We start from the raw sequence: 18,228 nt of genomic DNA on the forward strand, positions 1-18,228 counted from the left end.
GTTCAAGTTTATTTGCATGGCACAATTTCATACAAAATGCAATTCAAAGTGCTTTACAGAGTAATATTAAATGTATGAAAAGGAGAGTAGCGCAAAAGCACTAAAACAGCAGAGACACAAAATTAATACATAGGGAAAGTACTGATTAAGACACAACAAAATGACTCAGACTGAAGACTTGCTGGAGAGTAATATGTACAAAAATAGAACGAGGACCCCTGCAATCATCACCTGGCCTATACGGCTGTGGAGCCTAAACTATTCCTCAGTAATTGCACATTAACATTCTTTGGTATAATATGTCATTAGTCTAAAAACAGTACTGCTTTTCTTAGACCAGTTTAAATAATACCTGCTAAAATCAAATATGGCAGAGAAGAGAAAAACATGGACAAATTTTAACAACACTCTCTACTCTTAATGTTATAGCTTGTATTATGTAGTTCAGCTGTGTGACAATAACAGAATATAATAAGCAGTCAAAATTACAGACATTTGGGTATCACTTGACTTTAAGTCTCCCTATTCAGTCTATACAGTATAACATTTAATAAATGGTTTATAACACACTATAATGTAGTTGTAAGCAGCTAAAAGGACATTTTTAAGTGTTTATTAATGTCAATATTTGTCAGTAATTATAACTTCTCCTATGAAGACATATTTTATATTATTACAACTGTGTTTTATTATGTTGTCATTCATTCTCTGTTTATACATCAGCCTCCACTTATGGGTGTCCACCGAAGTTATAATACATAGTACAGTACAAATACATTAATATTTAATTAATTAAACACTTACATCTGTGTACAACTACATTATACAGTAGTGTGTTATAAACATGTATTAAATGTTTATATACTGCTTATGAATGCTAATAGGCTCGCTTTAGGTTTTCATGTCATAACACTGCTGGCAGAATATGAAAACATTGTAAGAGAGTGAGATTTTGTGATATTTTAATTGCTGCAAAAGCAGAGGTTTTGATAAGATGTAGTAACTTTGGCATAACAGCAACCTAAAGTGCGTTGTGATGGACTTCACAAAGCAAATGCCATCACCATTTGTTTCATGTCAAATTATTCTTCACAGGACGCATATGTCATGTTTAACCAGATACATAAATATCTTGTGTCGCATGAATGAAACAACAGAGGAAATTAAAGTGCTATAAATATGAGTATTGTTCTTCTTTCTATTGTCCTTCATCCCTACAGAACAAATCTAATTAAATCTAATTAATGTGGGATTTGATAAAACGCAGACCTCAGCGAGTGTTTCTGCTATCATGCGGTATCATCATTTTCACAGGTTCTTAGATTAGCAACTGTTGGGCCCAATTCTGCTCCTTTGTCACAGGAAAGACTTGCAAGGCTTCTGCAACAGAATACCAGTGACATATGAGCGCTTCTCCATGGCTAAAGTCAGATCCTCTGCAGTGCCAAGGTGCTTTAAGGAGATTAAAGTAAAGACCAAAACAATGTCTGAACTTCAGTAACCAATACGCCTGCCAGAACAATATTTACACAAGTTTAAAAAATGCTGCATTGTAAGTGTCTTGATCTATTTATACACTTTTAGATTCAGTCTCTAGTTTAACTGTATCTATTGTGTGGCACCATTACTCTTCCCGTAAAATAGTTTACAATGAGACAAATGTTTTATGTGCTCCCTCTCTCCATATGCTGCAGCCCCTAAGGACATTGTGGCTTCTATTTCAAATACAATCATACTGATTTATATTCTTATGAATGTCTGGGGGAAAACATCACATCATCACTCTGTTCGTGTATGCTTTTGTTGATAAAGCTTTAGCCATTTATGCACACTAATTAACCTTAATCATTTCTTTCATTCAAAGAACAGTCATTGTATTTATTACCCATTTCAATTCTTATTATAGTCTAAAACTTGCCTCTGTAGACGGGTGAGTCTGAAAGTAAAAGTGACAGGAGTTTAATCTGTGATAAAGTGTCAGTCAGTGACAAAAGATGCCAGATATCAGATTAGAGGCAAAAATACTCAAGCAGAGAGTGTAAAAGTACATGACCAAATAAAGCAAGTCATTTCTGCTGAGTGAACACTGATCTCTCTATATAAGACAGAGGCTGGACGCCCCCAAGGACTGACAGGCGACCAGTCAAGGTGAGTGAGTTAGTCTTTTATTAGTAGGAGGGAAACCAGCAGCTTAATGAACAATGCAGGGCATGACCACGTATTGCCAGACACCACAAAGTGAATACACAAGTGTTGTGTTTATGCCAGGACTTCACTGTACAGTAAGTTCATTTTTTAATATCAAATAGTTTAAGTACAGTTATTAATTTAAACTATTTGTTTCTTTCTTCAGAACCCTCAAACCACTGATATCTGTTCTTCTGAGGGGAGGGAAGAAGGTAATTTCTTTCTTTCACCAGAGTTTCATTTTGTCTAAAGGCATTTTAAATCGATAGCTGAGTACTGAGAATATATGTGATAAGTCAGACTTTGTTATATGTCTACATATATTAAACCATAAGTGTGTGGGGAATGGTTAACAAATCAATTAACATGCCTGATTTTGTACATCTCACTCCATTAATGATGTCTGCATCATTAAATAGAAAAAAGAAATCGTCACTTTTGTTTAGTTATTGCCGTTTACCTTTTATGACAAAGTGTCTGATACTTTCTAACAAGGATTTAGTAGCACATGTAAGATGTCAAGGCATCAACAAAGATACTATACAGTTAGTGGACAATTTAACAGTGATGTCACTCTGTTACAAACTGTAAATTTAGCTTTTGTGTTTAACTTTCTCAATCATTTCAATTTGCATGAAACATAAATAGTAAAATATACCATTGTCCATTTTTCTCAGTTCTTCATTTGACTGGAACATTCATCACAACAGTAACAGCATTTCCCTTTGTTCAATAGTGAAGTACCATCATGAGTGAAGGTGTCCAGCAGAGAAGAAATAATGACTGAAATAAATGACTGCTGTTCTCTTTTTACTTACTTGCAGTAAAGGGTCACCATGAGTACGGACGCAGAAATGGAGTGTTTTGGCCCGGCGGCCCTTTACCTCCGGAAGCCAGAAAGAGAGAGAATTGAAGCTCAAACTGCTCCCTTTGACGCTAAAACAGCGTACTTTGTGACTGAGCCCAAAGAGATGTACCTCAAGGGGAAACTTACTAAGAGAGAGGGCGGCAAAGCCACCGTGGAGACTCTCTGTGGGAAGGTGAATAAAAAAATGTTACACAGTTTTGTCATGTGAATGAATTTATAGTTCACTTTTAATGCCCCAGTGAAAAGTGCAAAAAAGTGAAATGTACAAACATTAGTCAGTGTGACAGACTGTGTGCTCCAATATGTGAAGTTTTCTTTTTCTCTTTCAATCTAAGGAACACAATTCATTTTAAAAAGGCTTTGTTAAAAATGTGTTGACATAAGTGAATAAAGTGCATGTCTTGTGATGGAACTAAATATGTTGAGCACTATAATTTCTCTGTACTACACCCTTAAAGAAAAGGCATACAGATTTTAAACAGATCTTTTTTTTTCATGGTTGTATAAATCGTAACCTCTGGCTGTAACACAAATAATTATGAATACTGACCAGCTCACTCTCATCACCAGTCTACTGTCAAAACTGAAGTCCTGTATTGTTTCGGTCTCTGTAACAGACCCTGACTGTAAAAGAAGATGAAATCTTCCCCATGAATCCTCCAAAGTACGATAAGATTGAGGACATGGCCATGATGACCCACCTCAGTGAGCCTTCCGTGCTGTATAACCTCAAAGAGCGCTATGCAGCATGGATGATCTACGTGAGTTTGACCTGATCACCACATCAGTAGATGAAACACGACCACAGGAAGACGTGTGTCAGTAAAAATCCTCTGTGTCTCCACAGACCTACTCAGGGCTGTTCTGCGTGACTGTGAACCCCTACAAGTGGCTCCCAGTGTATGACTCAGTGGTTGTCTCAGCGTACAGAGGCAAAAAGAGGGTTGAGGCTCCACCCCACATCTTCTCCATCTCTGATAACGCCTATCAGTTCATGCTCACTGGTGTGTAAGAAATGTGCTTATGTTGTGTGTTTAATGTTTTAAATGCAAAACCATGACTTTGAGAAGAAAGCAACAATTACAGTGTATATCAGATGTTCTGAATGTATCTTGTAAAACCTATTAAGCAAGTAGCCGCTAACAGAAACTTGATTTTTTTGGTGGACATTTTTAGCAATCGTTTGACTAAATAATGTACATGAAAGTACCTATCATGTATATATTGTGAAAATATCTTACTTTTTTTTCTTTTTTCTTTTTTTACAGACCGTGATAATCAGTCTATCCTTATCACGTAAGTTTGCCAATTTTACAAATTATTCACCTAACATACAGTAATGGCACACTATGTTTTTTAACATAAATAACATGCAGTAATACTGACTGGACGGTAAGTCTGAACAAGATGTTTCTGGTGCTAATTTACCTGTTTTTATGCTCAAAGTGGAGAATCCGGTGCAGGAAAGACTGTCAACACCAAGCGTGTCATCCAGTACTTTGCAACAATCGCAGTGTCTGGAGGAAAGAAATCAGAACACGTTTCTGGAAAAATGAAGGTAAATGAACACATTTGTTGTGTGTCAACAAATCTGACAGACATATTGAGTGTAATCTTGGACCATCAGGTATGAAGCATTCTGTTTTCCCTTGGCTTTTTTTTCTGAATGAAGGGGTCTCTGGAAGATCAAATCATTGCAGCCAATCCCCTTCTGGAGGCTTATGGTAATGCAAAGACTGTGAGGAATGACAACTCATCCCGCTTTGTAAGTGTTTGTTAACCTGAGTCTTTTTAAACAACATCAGAATGCAATAAGTTATAATTCTAACCTAACAGTCTTCTTTTGAATAGGGTAAATTCATCAGAATCCATTTTGCAACAACTGGGAAGCTGGCCTCAGCAGACATAGAAACATGTAAGGCTAGAAATGACAAAGCAGATACCTTCATTTGTTTTTGTACCTTCAGCTAATTGAACAGAACTGACTGGTGTCTAACTGTGTGATTGACAGATCTGCTGGAGAAGTCTCGAGTGACGTTCCAGCTGTCTGCTGAGAGGAGCTACCACATCTTCTATCAGCTCATGACAGGTCACAAACCTGAGCTAATAGGTGTGAGATTTTTTATTTTTAAAAGGTCATTCATTACCTGCTGCATAGTGCATATTTACAAGAATTAACCACATGTGCTTTCTTTTGTCAGAGGCTCTCCTCATCACCACCAACCCATACGACTATCCCATGATCAGTCAGGGTGAAATCACTGTCAAGAGTATCGATGACGTTGAGGAGTTCATTGCCACTGATGTAAGAAAATTATCAAATCCACATCCTAAAAAAAACTGTATGCACTGAGGTATGTTTTAATTTGTTTCACGAGAGCAGCTTATGACTTTATTTTCTTTGAATTCTCACAGACTGCCATTGACATCCTGGGCTTCACTGCAGATGAGAAGATGAGCATGTACAAGCTGACTGGAGCTGTGATGCATCATGGAGCCATGAAGTTCAAGCAGAAGCAGCGGGAAGAGCAGGCTGAGCCCGATGGCAATGAGGGTGTGTTGCACTTTGCCTTTTTTCATTTATTAACAGCAGTACTTTTGAAAACTAGTCAATTTTGTATTCTCCATATAAAGACATCTCTCAATTTTCTCTTTTTTTCAGTTGCTGATAAAATTGCCTACCTCATGGGCCTGAACTCAGCTGACCTACTTAAGGCACTGTGCTACCCGAGGGTGAAGGTCGGAAATGAGTTTGTGACTAAGGGTCAGACTGTGCCTCAGGTAAAATGTTCACATACAGTACAGTCCTGTGAATCATAAACATATAGCCTGTTTAACCCCTGAAAACTTTGAACCATTTTATTGTTCATTCTTACAACATCCTTATTAATGTTTTATTGATGTTGCATCTGTAAAATCAGGTCAACAATTCCGTCATGGCTCTCTGCAAGTCTGTCTATGAGAAAATGTTCTTGTGGATGGTCGTCAGAATCAATGAGATGTTGGACACAAAGCAGCCACGGCAGTTCTTCATCGGTGTGCTCGACATTGCTGGATTTGAAATCTTTGATGTAAGTTTTTTTTGGTGATGATTTTGTTGTTAAGGAAGTATCTTTGGCTTGTTACAAATGAATATTCAATTACTCCACATTCCTATTTTTGAAATCAGTACAACAGCTTGGAGCAGCTTTGCATCAACTTCACCAATGAAAAACTGCAACAGTTTTTCAACCACCACATGTTCGTCCTGGAGCAAGAAGAGTACAAGAAAGAGGGAATTGAATGGGAATTCATTGACTTTGGCATGGACTTGGCTGCCTGCATTGAGCTGATTGAGAAGGTGAGCGACATGATATAATCACAAACACAAAAATAAATCTGATGACTTGAAAGCTTTTCTTTTAAATAATTCTTTTAAAACATTTCATCACGACAGCCAATGGGCATCTTCTCCATCCTTGAAGAGGAGTGCATGTTCCCTAAGGCTACAGACGTCACCTTCAAGAACAAACTGTATGACCAGCATCTTGGTAAAACCAAGTCCTTTGAGAAGCCAAAGCCAGCCAAAGGCAAAGCCGAGGCTCACTTTTCTCTGGTGCACTATGCTGGTACAGTTGACTACAACATCACCGGATGGCTCGACAAAAACAAGGACCCCCTGAACGACTCAGTGGTTCAGCTCTACCAGAAGTCGTCAGTCAAACTGCTGGCTCACCTCTATGCATCACATGCCTCAACAGAAGGTACATGCTGTTACCTGTCTCTACATTATGAGATATTAAAAATTGCAAATTAATTACTTGTGTTGAATTTAATCTCTTCAATGTAATTGTTTTTACATTGATGTTACATTGACAGCTGAGGGTGGCAGCAAGAAAGGTGGCAAGAAGAAGGGTGGTTCCTTTCAAACCGTGTCTGCATTGTTCAGGGTAAGATATGAAAGAATGACTCATGTACTTCATTGCAATAATTTAGTGCCTTTTGCAAATTTAATGTCCTTTTAATTCTTCAGGAGAATTTGGGCAAGCTGATGACAAATTTGAGGAGCACACATCCTCATTTTGTGCGCTGCCTCATTCCCAATGAATCAAAGACACCAGGTATGTGCTCTTTGTCTCAATGTTGATAAAGAAATGTCAAAAGAAAAAGAACGTCAAAGAAAATATATTATGTGATTTGAACATCTCTTGTTCATAATATGTCATAGGTCTCATGGAGAACTTCCTGGTCATCCATCAGCTGAGGTGTAATGGTGTGCTGGAAGGTATCAGGATCTGCAGGAAAGGTTTCCCCAGCAGAATCCTCTATGGTGACTTCAAACAGAGGTAGCAGAAATATAATCTTGACAGTCATTGAAAAGTTTTTATCATCTTCAAGTGTCTAACTGAATGAAATCTTTACTTTTAGATACAAAGTATTGAATGCTAGTGTCATCCCTGAGGGACAGTTCATTGACAACAAGAAGGCCTCAGAGAAACTGCTGGGATCCATTGACGTGGACCACACTCAGTACAAGTTTGGCCACACCAAGGTAGAGTAAGAAAATGCTTCCTTGGACAAGGCTGTTTGTAAAGAGGTATAAGATGAACTATCATCAATAATTAATAACTTAAAAATAATTAGAATTATTGACTCTCAGGTGTTCTTCAAAGCCGGTCTGCTGGGAACTCTGGAGGAGATGAGAGATGACAAACTTGCTATCCTGGTCACAATGACTCAGGCTCTCTGCAGAGGTTTCCTCATGAGGAGAGAGTTTGTCAAGATGATGGAGAGGAGGTATGTGTCTGTCTGTTATTGATGTCTAAATTTTAAAGCATGTTTTTAAAGTCTGTAACTTTATTTATACAATAAAGATTTTCTAAGTCAATTTTTTCTTCATTTTTTGTCAGGGAGGCAATTTATTCTATTCAGTACAACATCCGCTCATTCATGAATGTCAAAACCTGGCCATGGATGAAGCTGTACTTCAAGATTAAGCCTCTGCTGAAGAGTGCAGAGACTGAAAAAGAGATGGCGAACATGAAAGAGAACTTTGAAAAGACCAAAGAGGAGCTAGCAAAGGCTCTGGCTAAGAAGAAAGAACTGGAGGAGAAGATGGTTTCTCTGCTGCAAGAGAAGAATGACCTGTTGTTGCAAGTGCAATCTGTAAGCTGGATCATCACACCGCATGTGCATGTCTACTAAATCTCCTACATCAAATTACTGCTTTGGCAAAGATGTGAACCTGTTTGCATTGACTTTTAGGAAAGTGAAAACCTCAGTGATGCAGAGGAAAGGTGTGAGGGGCTCATTAAAGCAAAAATCCAGCTTGAGGCTAAAGTCAAAGAGACGGCTGAGAGACTGGAGGATGAGGAAGAGGTCAATGCTGAGCTGACTGCAAAGAAGAGGAAACTGGAGGACGAGTGCTCTGAGTTGAAGAAAGACATTGATGACTTGGAGCTCACCCTGGCCAAAGTGGAAAAGGAGAAACATGCCACTGAGAACAAGGTTCGTGCCTCTCGTTTCAGATTACTAAACTGTGCTTATCAGAAATAAACTCTGATCAAATATTAAATGATTTTATTTATATAAACTATTTAGGTTAAAAACCTGGTGGAGGAAATGACATCTCAAGATGAGACCATTGTCAAGTTGACCAAAGAGAAGAAAGCCCTCCAAGAGGCCCATCAGCAGACCCTTGATGATCTGCAGGCAGAGGAAGACAAAGTCAACACTCTGACAAAGGCCAAGACCAAGCTGGAGCAGCAAGTGGACGATGTGAGTACCATAATCTACATTTAAAAGCAAAAGTTAAACTTGCTAATAAAACAGCAAAAATCTCTATTTTAAATGTGTTATTCTTATGATTTGCGGTTTAATACTAGAGGTCCCAGAATTCTTGGGGGCAGCAAACTACTTTGTAGGAAATAAAACAAAATATGTCTCGAGTAGTTTTCAATACAGTAGCAAGAAACAGTAAAGTTGGTTACCTTGCTGAGGAGTTGAAGGTGTGCAGCCTAACAGCTCACTGTGGCTGCTCCTCCTTCCATTACTCCCTCTAATATTCAGAACTGATCTGCTGACAAAAATTGCAGAAAATGACCGTTGTCTTGTTTTGTAGACACATTTTGATAATCGATTACGGTTAACACTAACTTAAAACCGCTTTGACACAGTGTTAAATGAGTGAACAGTAAACACTAAAGCTGTTATCAACTAGACATAATTGCGCTGTATTACATGCAGGCCTCATTTCCTCTGAATCCCTTGTGTGCAACTTGAATCCAGCGTGGGAATGGTGGACTCTGCCACTAACAATTACCACAACAAATACATTTAAAACAAACAAACAAACAATAAATACAACAGATGCCTATTGCAGAAAAAAAGCTGACCATAAACATCATAAAAAGTTTGATTTTGATCAATCTTTAGGATTATAACTTTAATTTTATGAAACATCTATTTCACTGATAGCTTGAAGGTTCTCTGGAGCAAGAAAAGAAGCTACGTATGGATCTCGAGCGAGCGAAAAGAAAGCTTGAAGGAGATTTGAAACTGGCCCAGGAATCCTTAATGGATCTAGAGAATGACAAGCAGCAGTCTGACGAGAAAATAAAAAAGTAAGAATAAATAAACGCCATCCATCTACCTTCTTTCAGTAAATTACTTCATGAGAAGCCCTATTTAAATGCAACTTTAATACGCTGAATTAATTCTGTCCCATCCAGGAAGGACTTTGAGATAAGCCAGCTCCTGAGTAAGATCGAGGATGAGCAGTCTCTTGGAATCCAGCTACAGAAAAAGATAAAGGAACTTCAGGTATAATTGGAAGCATTAGTCGAAGGCAATAGGAACATTCAAATATCTTGAACGATTTTCAGTTCAACTTTGTGTGTTTCAGGCTCGTATTGAGGAGCTGGAAGAAGAAATTGAGGCTGAGCGGGCTGCTCGGGCCAAGGTGGAGAAGCAGAGGTCTGATCTCTCCAGGGAACTTGAGGAGATCAGCGAGAGGCTGGAAGAAGCTGGCGGAGCAACGTCTGCTCAGATCGAGATGAACAAAAAGCGCGAGGCAGAGTTTCAGAAGCTGCGTCGGGATCTCGAAGAGTCCACCCTGCAGCATGAGGCCACCGCTGCAGCTCTCCGCAAGAAGCAGGCTGACAGTGTGGCAGAGCTGGGAGAACAGATTGATAACCTCCAGAGAGTCAAACAGAAGCTGGAGAAAGAGAAAAGCGAATACAAGATGGAGATCGATGACCTCAGCAGCAATATGGAGACTATTGCCAAATCAAAGGTGAGAGTGCTACATTTTCATACAGGGAGCAAAAAAGAATGGCGATATTTTTATGCTAATACTTGTTTTCTATTTCCAGACAAACCTTGAAAAGATGTGCAGGACATTAGAAGATCAACTGAGTGAGCTCAAATCCAAGAATGATGAAAATGTTCGTCAGCTAAACGACATAAGTACACAAAAAGCAAGACTTCAAACTGAAAATGGTATGAATGTCATGTGCATTACACTGCCAAAACTGGGCTCCTACACTAGGAACCTAATCTGTGTCATAATATTTAACCACTCCAATATAGTAATATTAAAGTCCCATGTGTGAGGCTAAATGCTAGTAGTAGCAAACTAGTGATTTAACTAACCTCCTATTGTTTGTCCCTGATTTTTAACAGCCCTATTCCATTCCCTTCACTCTCTTCTACCTAAATTTAAGATTTTGTTGCACATTGAAAACATCAGCATATGACACTAGCTGCAAACCTGCAAAATATCTCTCTTTCACATGATGGCCCAGGAGCAAAACCTTTCTTGCATGATGATGTGAACACTGTATGTACATTATTAAGTTAGCTGTTGCAATTTTGTTCCGATGTACATGAAGTCAATTAATATCTTTGATTAGGTGAATTTACGCGTCAGCTGGAGGAGAAAGAAGCTCTTGTTTCTCAGCTGACAAGAGGCAAGCAGGCTTACACTCAGCAGATTGAGGAGCTGAAGAGGCACATAGAGGAGGAAGTTAAGGTAACAGCCTATGAAATCAGCAGGATAATCACAGAGGAAAAGGCCACCAGACGATTGATATCAAATATTAATCAGGTGCTCATTTGGACCATAGGCTAAGAATGCTCTGGCTCATGCTGTTCAGTCATCTCGTCATGACTGCGACCTGCTCAGAGAGCAGTATGAGGAGGAGCAGGAGGCCAAGTCTGAGCTGCAGCGGGCAATGTCCAAGGCCAACAGCGAGGTGGCCCAGTGGAGAGCCAAATACGAGACTGATGCCATTCAGCGCACTGAGGAGCTGGAGGAGGCCAAGTAAAGAACAGTCCTGAAATCACACTGTTTCCACATGCATTGATTCTGTAAATCATAATAAAACCTGTTTACTGTATGTTTTAACAGGAAAAAGCTTGCCCAGCGTCTTCAGGATGCAGAGGAATCCATCGAGGCTGTGAATGCAAAATGTGCCTCTCTGGAAAAGACAAAACAGAGACTGCTGGGTGAAGTGGAGGACCTGATGATCGATGTGGAGAGAGCTAACGCTCTGGCTGCTAACCTCGACAAGAAGCAAAGGAACTTTGACAAGGTTCGATATTTCTGTATAAACATACGGTTTTGACTGGTAACATGAGGTGACAAAAAACACTTATTTGTTTGTTGTACTTTCAGGTTCTTGCAGAGTGGAAGCAGAAGTATGAGGAGAGCCAGGCAGAGCTGGAGGGATCTCTGAAGGAAGCTCGTTCTCTCAGCACTGAGATGTTCAAGCTGAAAAATTCATATGAAGAAGCTTTGGACCACCTGGAGACCCTGAAGAGAGAGAACAAGAACCTGCAACGTAAGACAATGAATTCTGTTTTCCTCAACAGATATGCACTCCAAACACCAAGTCACTGTATCTGAAATATCTCTATTACTTTACATTGCTTAATATTCTAAAATGTATACTTTATAAATCTGCTCCAACAGAGGAGATCTCAGACCTGAGTGAACAACTTGGTGAGACCGGTAAGACGATTCATGAGCTGGAGAAGGGAAAGAAGATAGTAGAAAATGAGAAGACAGAGATCCAGACTTCTCTGGAGGAGGCAGAGGTAAAACTGAATCATCATACCAATCATTATAACTTGTATAGAACTACCTTGTTGAAATCACTTAGCCACTGTACAAGGGGAGGATATGTAGGCCAAATTCAAATAAAAATATGAAATATAGATACAAAATCTAAGAGACTGCAAAAAGAGAAAAAGTGTACAGTTGTGTCAGTTTGTGTCCCTGTTTCTGTTGTAGCTGTGAGACAGTTTCAAAACATTAGCTGAACTTTAGAGCACACCTGTGTGAGACTCATCTTGTAAAGGTGTTGGACTTGACACCTCAGTGCTATTTTTCTTCACTGTGACTCAGCCTCGGTTTCTGTATCTTTAATGAAGGAACTGCACTGTGCTCTAGTTGATAAAGGTCACTCTTGTTCACAGGCTACCCTGGAGCATGAGGAATCCAAGATTCTCCGCATTCAGCTTGAACTCACCCAAGTCAAGAGTGAAGTTGACAGGAAAATCTCAGAGAAGGACGAGGAGATTGAGCAGATCAAGAGGAATAGCCAGAGAGTGATTGAGGCCATGCAGAGCACTTTGGATGCTGAGGTCAGGAGCAGGAATGATGCCCTGAGAATCAAGAAGAAGATGGAGGGAGACCTCAACGAGATGGAGATTCAGCTGAGCCACGCCAACCGCCAGGCAGCTGAAGCCCAGAAACAACTGAGAAATGTGCAGGGACAGCTTAAGGTACATCCACTGAAGGATTTGGGGAAGAGCATCTTGCTTTAAAGAGTATCTGAAACTGTTTGCTGATACATCTGTCAATGTTTTACAATTCAGGATGCCCAGCTGCACCTTGACGACGCTATTAGAAGTCAGGAAGACATGAAGGAGCAGGTTGCCATGGTGGAGCGCAGGAACAACCTGATGCTGGCTGAGATCGAGGAGCTGAGAGCTGCACTGGAGCAGACGGAGAGAAGCCGCAAAGTGGCTGAACAGGAGCTGGTTGATGTCAGCGAGCGTGTGGGGCTGCTGCACTCTCAGGTATCAGCTCAAAGGCTGACAAACAAGAATATAAACCTTGTTCTTCTATAATTCAACACATGGAAATTCATTTTTGCTTCTTTAAAAATAGAATACCAGCCTCATCAACACCAAGAAGAAGTTGGAAGGTGACCTTGTCCAGATCCAAGGTGAAGTGGAAGATGCTGTCCAGGAAGCAAGAAATGCTGAAGAAAAGGCCAAGAAGGCCATCACTGATGTGAGTCATCCTGACGCATTTCTATGTAGATGAACACAAAGCATAGTGCATAATATGTAACATCATACTTTAGGCCTCCATTTCTGGTGCTCTAGCAGTTAAAACATTAGACTGCAATAGGCTTATTTCCAGTAATATAAAATTCAACAACATTTCAGGCTGCCATGATGGCTGAAGAGCTGAAGAAGGAGCAGGACACCAGTTCTCATTTGGAGAGGATGAAGAAGAACCTGGAGTTGACAGTCAAGGACCTGCAGCATCGTCTTGATGAAGCTGAGAATCTGGCCATGAAGGGCGGCAAGAAGCAGCTCCAGAAACTGGAGGCTAGGGTAAAGATGAATTTGATCACCAATCTGATCTAAACTTTTCTTTTAATATTAAAATCTTGCCCTCCCAGTAATAGCATACATTGTTCATATTTCAGGTGCGTGAGCTTGAGGCTGAAGTTGAAGCTGAGCAGAGACGAGGAGCCGATGCTATCAAAGGTGTTCGTAAATATGAGAGAAGAGTGAAAGAGCTCACCTATCAGGTAGACTTTTTTATCCCTATTGATTGGTACAGTTGTGGTGCAAATGAATACATTTCAATCATGAATTCCTGTTAACTGCAGACTGAGGAGGACAAGAAGAATATTGCCCGACTTCAGGATCTGGTGGACAAGCTGCAGCTGAAAGTGAAGGCCTACAAGAGGCAGTCTGAGGAAGCTGTGAGTCAGAAACTTGTTATAACTTTTTCACTGTATTGTCTCAAATAAAGTTGCGAGCTGGGAACAGAAGAATACAATCACACTCTTCTTTTAAGTCTGTAAAATGTCTGACAGTATATAAAAAAAATGTATTACTAGAATCAGTAAATCTCTGTATCCTCAGTCTTAATGGATGTTGAATTTCCTCGCAGGAGGAGCAGGCCAACACTCACCTGTCCAGGTACAGGAAGGTGCAGCATGAGATGGAGGAGGCTCAGGAGCGAGCTGACATCGCTGAGTCCCAGGTCAACAAGCTGAGGGCAAAGAGTCGGGAAATTGGAAAAGTAAGTAATACATAAAACTCAAAAAGTTCAAGTAGTTATCGATAATCTTACAGGAAAACAACATAATTGATTTCATGAGCTAATGTTTGACGGTTCCACATGCATCAGTATGCTGCTGTGAATGTTTTCATTCAATTTGGATTTTAATTGGACCAAGTTCAAGCTACGTACATGTTGCATGATGAAATATTTTTCTGTCTTGCAAAGTTTTCCTGTCATTCATTATTTCTTCTTTCTATTTTCTGTCCATTTTAGGGAAAGGAGGCTGAAGAATAATCTGCGACCTCTTTGAGAGACATGAGAATCATAAAATATGATTTTTTTCCCCCATTGAACTGCTCTCATCAAATATTGTAGATCTTTATGAATAAAAAATCTGTTGCCAATCTGCTGCCTTAAAACATTTCTTTGCACAACAAAAACAAAAGTATTACCACTTCATGGCTCATGGAAGAGAAAAAAAAGTGCAGGTTGGGTTTCTTGATACACTTGAGGACTGAAAAACCCCCACTCCTTTGTAGTAAAACAAACATTAGATAAGTATGTCATGGTATTGAGTTTGGGTGTCTTATTGCCCAGCCTGGGATCTGCATCTACAAATCTCACTGACTTAAACACAAGTTGCCATCAGTAGCCATGTTTTGACAAAAAGCACATTCTTCGTTTTTCATGTTATTTGCTACATTTTAATTATTCAAAGGAAATGTTGTTAATGAGGGACAAACAGCATTGATGCCATTGTGCCTAAGCATTCGCATGGAAACAATTACAGTATGTACAGTAACTGCATTTCAGTCATGAGACAAAACCAACAGCAACAAGTTAAATAAGCATCTGAGTTACCAAACTGCTGTGGAGCAAAAATCGCAGTAATTTCACTTGAATATGGATATGTATCCAAATGTTACTCATAATCATGAGGAAGGGATCAGATCTGCAGTGAATGAGGCCTTAAGGGAAATGTTTGACATTTTGGGAAATATGCTTATTTGCACTCATGCTGAGAGTGAGAGGAGAAGATTGATACCACTGCAGGGTTGTTTGTATGTATATATGTATATATGTTAAATATGAAGCTACAGCCAGCAGCCGGTTAGCTTAGCTTAGCGCAAAGACTGGAAGCAGGTGGAAACAGCTAGCCTGGCTCTGTCCAACGGAAACAAAATCCACCTACCAGCACCTCTAAAGCTCAATAATTAACACGTTAGATCTCAGTTGTTTAACTTGTATAAAAACCGAAGTGTACAAACGACACGTTGTTGTTTTATGGGGGTTCAATGCCTTTGCATGACTTTTTCTTGGCTGGGTGTAGTAACTTCCTGGAGGCATGTCGTCGCCATGAGATTGGCAGTCAACCAGCGGAGACCCCAAACTCTCAGCAAGAACGCTGTAATTGAAACAGATAGATAACTACAGCTTTAAGTTGGGACAAATATTCTTGCTTTCATCTTTATAACACAACATTTTATGGTAATGAATTCAAAATAAACATCATCATTATCTGTCACATACCTGTACAGGGTTCCTCTCACCTTGACCACTGGGCGGGTCTACCTGTGATGAAGTGCTCAAAATTCAGCACACACTTTAACAACACAATCAGATTCTCATGTCACTAATCTGAACTGTAAGAGTCAATCATATATTCAAATTGGGAGTTAAGTGTAAAGATAAAGATGGAGTGTGTTTTGCTTATTGCATCACTGCTCTTCCAGACAGCAGAGAAGAAAAACAAGTTCCACAAATGAATTTCAGTTCCACTGAAACGACAGTCCAGTACTGAGTGCTTCCTCTTTGGGGAGCCATTTCATTAACAATGTGACAAATGACAGCTGCCTTTCTCCCACCACTAAACTCGGTGCACCTGTTTGCTCATTAAGCTGTGGCACCAAACACAACTTTATACTGCCATGTTATTGTCTTACTGCACACACAGTTGGGTTTTTACAAGTATTTGTGTAGTTCAATTTTTGGTCCCTTTTGATTTTGAGTTCCATATAACGTAAGTATGGTATACTGCAGTAGTATTTTTCTCTGAATAACTCAAAGAGGTTAAATTCTGCTCAGAGCCCCTCCCAAGTAAATGTATCCATGTTAGAGAAATATTGAATTCACATAAAGAAACCAGCTTTAACTCTCAGTACTGTTACCCTTGTCATTTTACATCACTGTATCTCAAGTATTTTATCATAAATAATTCCTAAAAAGGTTCAAAGCTATCAGTTGCCTCCAGTATTGTAGCAGTTATTAAAAGTGTAGAATTGACCATACTTTTGAAACTCACAACCTGCTGAATATTGTTTTAGTCTTGAAAAGAAATATGCTTTCTTACGTATAATGCAGAAACACTTAATCACAGTTTGCAAATTGCTAGACTATAGACTAAATAAGACAAATAAAAACTGGACACAACATCTGATGCTACAATAAATTCTAGTTCTCCTCTTTGATAAATTGTAATTAAAAACAGTTTTACCCAAAAGAAAGTCATGACCTACATCAATTCTCTTCTCTCCTGAATGCTTCATCTGTTCAGTGTCTCTGTTGTTCAGTTTATGAGAGACGAGCCTCTGAGGTCTGCTGGTTATAATACCTCACATGATGCATTAAAATGACAATAAGATTCAAGCTGCATTGCCAAACACTGATGGTCTGATTTCATAGCTAAATCAGACAGTGTATTTCTCTCTAAGCCACATAACAAGGCACTATGCCTGCTGGATAGAAGGTATCACCTAATCCAAACAAGACTACTGAGAACAGCTGGCCTGCAGGACTATTGGTGAATCAGAGGAGCCAAAACATCCCACAACCCCCGTCCAGAGCTTTTTGTGTCTGTGGAAGTGGCCAGCGACATATCGTCTTTCCTCTGAAGACCTCAGCTTACCGTTTGATATCTTTACTGACTGACATTATGAGCAAATGCACATGACTAACCATGCAAGCTGCTTGACTTTTGGATTTCTTTTCTGGTCCTCACCAAGCCACCCCAAACTCATGATGTAATCCTCGACAGCTGACACAGAAACACAGTCTCTCTGCATTAGATAATGGAAATGTACTGGAGTGATACGGTAGCTTCAATTCATTGTAAACCTATGGTAAAGTGCCAGGACATAGTTGACTTCCTGAGAATCTCACCTACTGTCAGTGGTGCCCCCAGAAATTTTTCATAGGGGTGGGCAGATGGGGCCACTTAAAATCTTGGAGTGGCACACCAAAACCCAAAGCCTTTAAACATTTAGAGAAACCTGAGGCAAAATGGAAATAACTTTTCTCACTCATCTGTCTTGTGGCTGAGGATTCCAGAGGGCAAAGGTCACTTTTGATCACATTAACACCACATTTCTTTTGCTACATAACCAAAAACATCCAACTTTTCATGTAAAATATCTGGAAATACAGCCATTTGTTAATCTGCCATGGAAGAACAAAGCAAAGAGCCACAACATCTTTTCATTTAGTGCTGAAATCAGTCGATAGAAACTTATTCCCCAACAATTTTGATAATCGATTAATCATTTATCAAACAAAAAATATTACAAACATTATCTGGTTCCGTAAGGATTTGCAGCGTCTCTGTTTTATATCACTGTAAACTGAATATCTTTGGGTTTTTCACTGTTAATAGAAAAAAATAACAATGTGAAGACGTTACATTTGGCTGGGGGAACCTGTGATGGGCATTTTAAAAATGTTCTGGCATTTTATAGGCTAAACGATTAGTGGAAAAAAATTATTGAAAGATTAATAAATAATAAAAATAATCACTTAGTATTAGAATAGAGAATATCTTTTGGAGAATAGAAACAATCTGTTTAATTTTTTAGTGCACTGCAGGAGTTAACTACCTATTTTATCT

At 39.3% G+C, this 18,228-nt stretch overlaps 1 protein-coding gene and 1 long non-coding RNA gene across 2 annotated transcripts; one reads left to right on the forward strand and one right to left on the reverse strand.

The window, feature by feature from the left end:
* The first annotated feature begins 2,129 nt into the window (after positions 1–2,129).
* On the forward strand, positions 2,130–14,752 carry LOC122884172 (myosin heavy chain, fast skeletal muscle-like). Its single transcript, XM_044213647.1, has 41 exons — positions 2,130–2,148; positions 2,354–2,399; positions 3,012–3,227; positions 3,673–3,816; positions 3,903–4,059; positions 4,324–4,351; positions 4,502–4,613; positions 4,728–4,820; positions 4,907–4,970; positions 5,067–5,165; positions 5,257–5,360; positions 5,471–5,609; positions 5,718–5,836; positions 5,977–6,126; positions 6,225–6,395; positions 6,492–6,798; positions 6,914–6,984; positions 7,068–7,155; positions 7,263–7,380; positions 7,463–7,586; positions 7,695–7,831; positions 7,945–8,200; positions 8,300–8,542; positions 8,636–8,812; positions 9,512–9,657; positions 9,766–9,856; positions 9,939–10,328; positions 10,408–10,534; positions 10,948–11,066; positions 11,161–11,357; positions 11,445–11,628; positions 11,712–11,877; positions 12,009–12,133; positions 12,515–12,823; positions 12,917–13,120; positions 13,212–13,337; positions 13,496–13,666; positions 13,762–13,866; positions 13,948–14,043; positions 14,235–14,366; positions 14,622–14,752. Exons 3-41 carry the CDS (start codon positions 3,024–3,026, stop codon positions 14,640–14,642), a joined length of 5,814 nt encoding a protein of 1,937 aa, XP_044069582.1. The 5' UTR covers positions 2,130–2,148; positions 2,354–2,399; positions 3,012–3,023; the 3' UTR covers positions 14,643–14,752.
* A 694-nt stretch (positions 14,753–15,446) lies between these two features.
* LOC122884183 lies at positions 15,447–17,000 on the reverse strand. The gene is made up of 3 exons (XR_006379836.1): positions 16,865–17,000; positions 15,879–15,920; positions 15,447–15,753 (listed from the first exon to the last, which is right to left on the reverse strand). It is a non-coding gene; the product is annotated as an uncharacterized LOC122884183 (long non-coding RNA).
* Positions 17,001–18,228: the final 1,228 nt, after the last annotated feature.

The sequence above is a fragment of the Siniperca chuatsi genome, linkage group LG2, assembly GCF_020085105.1.
Source record: "Siniperca chuatsi isolate FFG_IHB_CAS linkage group LG2, ASM2008510v1, whole genome shotgun sequence".
Taxonomy (NCBI): Eukaryota; Metazoa; Chordata; class Actinopteri; order Centrarchiformes; family Sinipercidae; genus Siniperca; species Siniperca chuatsi.